The 7,788-nt window shown below is 46.7% G+C and overlaps 1 protein-coding gene across 1 annotated transcript; it reads right to left on the minus strand.

Annotated features, from left to right (window-relative positions):
- Positions 1-119: 119 nt before the first annotated feature.
- On the minus strand, positions 120-7,785 carry MANF (mesencephalic astrocyte derived neurotrophic factor; the record flags this gene model as incomplete). Its single annotated transcript, XM_006031670.3, has 4 exons — positions 120-908; positions 4,011-4,152; positions 4,957-5,084; positions 7,755-7,785. Coding segments are annotated over 4 exons (486 nt in total), but the record flags the coding sequence as incomplete, so codon positions are not given.
- Between the last annotated feature and the right edge of the window lie 3 nt (positions 7,786-7,788).

Here is a 7,788-nt window from a genome sequence, read left to right on the forward strand (position 1 = left end):
CGCGGCCCTGCCGCCGTCACACGTGCAACGCGGGTCGCTCCGGCCTCACGTGCGGGGCAGCGGCGAGGGGAGCGAGACCGAGCAGCTGTCACCTGAGCGCTGGGGAAGGCGGCCCGCGGGACCACGGATCAGGGCCCTTCCAGCCACAGGCCGGCGTTTTAAAGGACAAAGCTGCGAAGTTCGGGCCACTTGACCCGTGCTGCCTCGGGCACCTCCTCGCAACGGCCTCAGGACAGTGGCACGAGGCGGCTGCAGCAGGAGAGCTGGACAAGGGGTGGTTCTGGTGCCACCCTGAGCGGCAGAGACGGGGAGGGCCAGGAGTCACGCAAGGAAACAACTGCAGCACGACCTCTGCCCAGGACAGCGAACAGAGGAAGCGGCTTGCACGGCTGACTCTGCAGTTTGGAGACGAGAGATGCGGGGACCTCCACAGAACTAAGCTCAACCTTCTCACAAGGCCCAGAAAGAGTAGATTTCTTTTTACTTTAATAAAAAAATCCCATACATAGTGTGATGCCATAAAGCAAACCAGAGGCGAGAGAAATACAAACTAGAGACAAAATGGGGGCTGTGAAACCAGCATTTCACACATCGCTCCACACTTCCAAGTCTGACACTGTTGGGAGCCCACTTAAATAAGTTACAAAAAAGGCTTAAGAAACAAAATAGAGAGGTTAATGTAATCTGTGTGAGGTTCTAGCAGGATGGAGACTGCCACAGTGGTCAGAGATCCGTCCGTGAACTGGCTGCCTTTGGTGCATATTTAGGCATTAGTTCATTGATTTTACGTATATAGTCTGATTTCTCTGCGCAGCCCTTGCACGTTTCACCCCAGTCATCTAGGATCTTCTTCAGCTCTTTCACTCTCAGTTTCTTCAGGTCCACAGTGCTCAGGTCAATCTGTTTGTCTACAGAAAGAAAGGAACATCAGTAACTCAAAGTAAAGAAAAAATACTGCTTAGAAGGGGTTGTGACAGCTTCTCTATCGGAAAAGACTACGGGCTTGGTCCCTTCAGTAACTGCCTACCTTCCTTATGTCTTTCGCTAAGAAAGGACTTGTGCTTTGAAAGTTTCTGCCCCAATCTACATTATAATGAAAAAGAATATAAAAAGGAAGGCAGAATGAGGCTTAAAAGAAAGCTATCAGGGGCATTATGTTGCAATTTAATAAGAATGAGGCAGGGCAGGAAGGGAGAAAATGCAAATAGGAACTGTGCTCAAGAGCTCAAATAACCAGGACACACACACACAGCTGTTGGACAGAGGAACTATAACAATTGTGAACAGGCATAATATAAGAGGGCAGGACAAAAAAATTGAAGGTGAAGTGCTGACAGAAAAGCAGAGATACAGGGGATAAGAAAGCTGAATGGTAGGTACAAAAACATGGAATCAGTTAAGATTATGGAGGGGAAAGAACAAGACGGGCAAAGTAACGAGAGGAAGCACACTTCAGGTGTTAAAAACTGGACAGATTAAAAAAAGTCAGTAAGACCAGAGAAGAGTTAGAGGAGTCCACATAAGCTACAAAGGGCATGGAATGAGTTCTGGCAGTAGGGAAGGAGGGAAAGGACAAGGGCTTTTGTGCTACAGAAAGGGGTGTGGTTTAGTGACACCTTTGAATTCTTAAACCCAGGCTAACTTCAGAGCAGTAAACTTTATGACAGTAAAGATAACAGAATTGTCCCCTGCCTTCTCTGGGGAAGATACAGTCTTAAGACTAAAGATACGCAAAGCATACCAGAAAGCTTTACAAAACACTAGCACACCGGAGGAGAAAGAACAAGAGGAAGAGGTTGATTTGAAAAAAAAAAAATAAAAAAAAATCAGAAATAGATGCGAGCATAAGAGTAGATGAAGCCAACTCAGTCATCTTTTCTCCTGGCTTGTCCCCCAAGATAAAAGCGTAACCTGAAGGGAGTAATCAGCGAAATTGGAGATGGTAGTCATGGAAACTTAAGTGGTTCAAATGTAAAAAGAAGAATCACAATGTTTGAGCATCTTTGACCAATGTAAGCAGTTTCAGTGGGGTAAAAATTAAAGTCAGTCTTCCACTGAACAAGAATTGCTTAAAATAAAATTAGTATCTTCTAAGCTCTTCTGATGCACCTTGGCAATGAGGAGCCTTGCCGCCAATAGCCTCCGGCCTAATTAATACAAATCAATATAGTCCACAATGACACATGCTGCTCCTTCAAAAACCCCTTGCCCAGTACTAGTTTATGAACTAATGATTCCAACTAAAGACTAAGGCTTTGGAATAACTGTAATAATAAACAATACATGCAGAAATTGAGAACTGAGTTAGTTTCTGCCATAGCAGCCCATTTCCAATTGCAATCAGAAATGTCAGCATGATGGGCTGAGGCAACAGAACAAACATTGGTGAGAGCACAAACAGAAAACCAAGTTCTGCCAGCAATCCCGATGGAAACACAAGAGCAAGTAGATCAATTCCATTAGCTTTCAAAAGATGCCGATTCAAAGCTAGTTTACATGAGAATATGCACCATGGAAAGAAGCCAATGCATGCTACACTGCTAATCAATGATGATCTATGCTGCAGAGAAGCATGATCACTGATCAGTTAACTGGACACAGGGTTTGCAAGCTATGGCCCAAGCAGGGGCAGATCAAGAGGGAAGGGCACAGGGGAGGAGTGCACTTGCACTCCCATTTGATTCCTGCTCCACCCAAACTTTAGAACCAACTACCTGGGAGGGGCACTGGGTGCCTTTCTATTCAGGTAGTGCTGATGAAGTCAACTGACTTCCTGGCTCAGGATTCCTGCTAATCTTTCTCCACTCTACAGGGGAAATACCATGACCACTAAGGTGGTTTTCCTGCTGGTAGGGGAAAACCACTTTCTTGGCAGGCAGTAGTACCCTGACTAGGGTAATGCATAGTTAGCCTCCCACTTTAACTTCCAGTGGGAAGATCTTGGCTGTACATCAGCTTCATGGAAATGGGAGACTCCTCCCTAGCTTGCTCCTGCAGCCATATGGCTGGGGGCAAGCAAGACTCAGTGGCATCTGAACCCCACGTCTCTGGGCTTGGGCCTGCACGTAGGACGCCCGCCAAAGGTTTTGGAAACATCTGAAGCCCCAGGCTGGGGTGGAGAATGTTTGCCAGTAGTAGGGCCACATATGGTTCTTGAATGACTCACAGATTTGGAATTGATTGGGCTGATTTGACTTGGGGCATGAATTTATTTATTTATTTATTTTTTTTTAAGGAAAATCTCTCCCAACTCTACAGTTGTCAACAACTCCCTGTCTAATGGTCTTGATATTCCACTATTCAAACTACCCTTTCTTCTGCAATTTTGCTATCTGCTAGCCATTCCTGCCTCTTCCATTTCACAGCCCTGCAGACTGTTTTTAGCTCTAGATAAAAATCCTTAACTCAGGTGTAGTAACATTAAAGCAGGCATAGACATGACTGACAGTGAAGTATTGCAGGCACTGTCAAGATGCTTAAGAAGGCTAGATTTTGTTTTACAAATCTGAGTAAGAGATGTATACTTAACTGTAATGACTACAGGACTTACGACATAATAACTTTTGACTATTTTGACCACTTTTTGCCTAGTTTGTTGTGACTTAATTTTATATACATATCTAGCAAATTATTGCACATTCCAATGGTTATATTGATTTTTGGTTTGATCTTAAGGTCATAATATAGTGCTAGGTACCTATCATATTAATAAACCTTCTAGTTTCTCTTTAACTGGAGAATGTGTGTTGTGTTATATTTGATGATGCCCCATATCGTCTCTTTTCAAAATCCTAGATCCATCCACAGGCTTGAACCAGCCCAGGAAAGGTTCAATCTTGCCTGGGGCGACAGCCCTTCCTGTTGCTCTCTTGCCTGAGCTGTTTCTTTCTGCAAAGGGACTAAGTATCTTCAGCTAGGGGTAAGGGAGGATGAGGGACGGAGTTGGGCAGGGGGACTGCTAAAAGGTTGCCAACCTCTGAACCAGAGAATTAAAATCTACCTGAACTCACCATATTTTAGCTCGCAGATCTGGCTGTCTTTTTTCTTCAGTTTCTCACAGACTTTTTCCACAGGAATGTGATGACTAAGGGGTTTTGACACCTCATTAATGATTTTTGTGGCTGCATCACTAGTGGCTCCAATGTAATAACACTAGAGAGAAGAAAGGAAAAAAATGGTGTTAGAGATTAGCATGCAAATTAATTTTTTGGATTTGACTGTTTTTCTTGGTCCCTTTCGTCTCTGCAAGGTTTTGTTTGGGATTTCTAATTACAGAATAAGTCCATGAGATTTCTCATGGATGTATTGTCAAAGCTGAGGGTATGCAAGCCTCTTACTCCTCTAGTCTCAGGGTAATGAGCAAATTTATTTTCCATTACACTGCTCAATGATCTTGAGACAGGTTATCCTAGTTCTTCCAAGTAACGTTTCATCTCAATTGAGTGCAGAATCTTCTCTGTTCAAGGACAAATTTGGAACATTTCCTCCAGCACACCTGGAAAAGTTGCATTACGTCTCTACTCCAAAGTCTCCTCAGGTCACTGTTCTGGGAATAGTTTGGCCTGTTCTATTACCTCTCCTCTGAGTTAACTGTCTTATTTCAGTTGACCATCTAGTAGGCTTTAGTGGTTCAACAGTAACCCAATTGCAACATCTCCTGCATAAAAGGTACTATAGAAAAAGTTACATAATCTTTTCCTTGCACTTCGATTACAAATAGAAATATGATCTAACCAACCAGAAAGCTAATAAGAGATTACAGTCCTTATTGCACTACCTTCTTCCCTTTACAAACCAGATTACAGATTGTGCTCAAAGTTAGGAAGAACAGCTTGAGGGTAACTACACTGTACCTACATATATGTTCAGTGACATTCAGCTAGTCATTTTCATTCGCCTCCCACAGGGGACAGATTTATTGTCTCAAAGAGTTTGTGAAGAATCAGCATTACTTACAAATCGATTCTCTTTGCCTTTTGCCTCTTTACAGGCTTTTAAGAGTTCCTTTTCCAAGCTGGCTGGTGTGAACTCAACATTAAGGTTGTTTAAGCCCTGATAGAACCTCCCCAGGAATGTAACGCACACTAGATGGAAAGAAAGACAGACAGAGATTAGCACCATGTATTCAAATCGGCAAACAGCATTTGGGAGAAAGCAACTAAGAAGAGGGTTTTGTGAATGAACTTTGCACAGACTGCATCAATAACCAAGAACAACTGCTGAAACCATCCATGTGCCATAGTAAAACTTTGGTTTGACATACATATATAAAACACTTCAAACTCTGCCTTCTTCTGAAGTGCTCTTAGATTTGTAATGCTTCAGCAGCTTAGAGATGTACAACAGCCTCCTAGCTAACACATCACTGATATGTTCTTATGCTACAGTGTTCTATAAGTCAAACCTGTATAGGTCAACTTCATTAAAAGGGGAAAAAAAACAAACAAACAAACAAAAACACAGCTTTTTGCCCCCCAAATATAAGTCAATAACTAGAGATAAAACCTATGAAATACTATTACCCTTACAAAGTGTTGCAGCACCCTGGTTGAAAAAAATCACTGCTCTAGACCAGGACTGTCCAACTTTTGAGTGGGGGGGGAACAGACAGATGGACTCCTGCAAAACTACATGAACCCTGTGAAACTACATTTCAGGCTGCACTCCAAATATGGGGACCCAACAGACTGTTAGTCCTTTGGATATATTTACTTCCCCCACCTATCCCCACAGTGAAACACACTGTACTATGGTATTTTCTTTTGGTCTGTGATCCAGCTTGTAGAAGGGAGACTTTCAAAATCATTCAAGTGATACAGGAACTGGCAGCATAGTAATTGAACCCAAGTTCTGAGGGATCCAAGGGAATTGCTGACCGCAGGACAAACCACCCTTCAGAGAGGGTGATCAAAAAGAAGTACATGCCTAAAGTCTACCCAAGTGCGAACCAGTGATTCAACGAAACAAAACACACACACACCCTTCACCCACAAGCCAAGCCTGATGTCACCCGAATTCATAAAGTAGCTTCCTGTTTCAGTCCAAGAGATTTTCAGGCAACTTGAGTGCTGCTTCTGTTCCACTATGAATAGGTAGGCATTTTTCTCTTGCCTAAATCTGATTAGGATTCAAATACTAGATTCCCTTGAGAGTCCTGGCCCATCAATGTGCTCTGAACACACCTCCACATCAGCAGGGATCAGACCTTCAAAAAGTATAGTCACGGCTGCTTTATTTTTAAAACCAAGCCACGCATGTTAGTTTTACCTATCTTTTATTAAAAGAGCCTAGAGGTCACAGCACTTGCTCTGGAAATGGACAGCTCAAAACTCTCCTCAGCCTAAGGGGCTCAAGCCTGTCTCATTCCTAGGAGCTGCCTAAGCAGCAGCTGGGAGGTGATGGTGGGCAGTGAAACCCTCCCAATCTCACCGGAAGCTGTGCTACTGTGCAGCAGCAATGAATGTAAGACTCAAGGGCTGAGAGCAAGAGTGAGCCCAACTTTAACACAGCACAGGCACCTATGTTCTCTTTTGACTCCAGCCCATAAAAACTTTAAAAGTTAAGAGTATCAGTTGGACGCTCGCATCCAAACTGCCCAGGGAACTTGCTACACCACTACAGGACTGTGGGTTAGGGATGAGGGCACCAAAACAATCCTGTGAGCCTTGTCCCCAGTTCCAATCCCAGCAACTTCTAGGGCTACAGAAACATGGTCCCTCTTCCTTGGCCTCTCTGGCACCACTTTCCTTTCTGCAGTGGGGCAAACCTGGATGGGGAGAAAACAGAGCGGCACCCAATATGCAGCCTAGGGGTTAGGGGCCTCTTCAGGATGATGCGTGTGAACCAGATCTCCGACTTCCTAGATGAGCGCTCCAGCACTAGGCTATTACCTAGCGAGACGGCAGCACCCCCTGTCCCCATCACGTTTGCAGAGAAAAAAGCGGTGGGTTTTGCTCAGTTCTTTGAGCTGTGCCTGGACAGACGCGCTCCTGCTCAGCAGAGGACTCCAGGCTCTGGATCTCGCGTTGAGACCGGTGCCTCCAGGTAAGCAGCCCCCGACTCAGGTACCCAAACCCCACATCCATACTTGGCTTTTCCCTACCTAGTGGCATTCACCTGGCGGAGAGGCCCTCGCACAACACAGGCTGCTCCAGGGACAGTCCAACTCCGAGCTGCACCCAGCTCCAGGCTGATGTGTTTATTCCCCAAATCAGAACAATGTCGCCAGCCCTGTGGCACTTAACTGGGCTTTTTATGAGGTTATTTACCGCAGTATCATTTGGGTCAGTGCTGGCCACCTGTGCGGCAGGCAGGTGCAGCGACCCGACCTGTGTTGCAAGTGCCCCTGGTGCGGGCAAAGCCTCCCGCCTGCAGCCCTGGCTCCTGGGCTGAGGCCAGTGGCCGGCGAGCCAGGGGCTGCGAGCCCCCTTCGTGCCTCTCCAGGGGGTTGGCTTCGCTCGAGCTGCCCCGGAAACCGCCTCCACGTCTCAGCCGCCGAAGGCAGCTCCCCGCCCCCCGCGGGGCCACGGCGCCCGGGGCCTTCCCAGCCCCTCGCCCCGCACCAGGCGCAGCCCGAGCCCGCAGCCCGGACACGGGCCCTCGGGGATGGGGTCAGCCGCCGAAGGCAGCTCCCCGCCCCCCGCGGGGCCACGGCGCCCGGGGCCTTCCCAGCCCCTCGCCCCGCACCAGGCGCAGCCCGAGCCCGCAGCCCGGACACGGGCCCTCGGGGATGGGGGTCTCGGCGCCGCACTCACCCTCGCACTCGCCGTCGCGCAGAGCGCGGCCCGC

The sequence above is a fragment of the Alligator sinensis genome, unplaced genomic scaffold (assembly GCF_000455745.1).
Source record: "Alligator sinensis unplaced genomic scaffold, ASM45574v1 scaffold630_1, whole genome shotgun sequence".
NCBI classification, from domain to species: domain Eukaryota; kingdom Metazoa; phylum Chordata; order Crocodylia; family Alligatoridae; genus Alligator; species Alligator sinensis.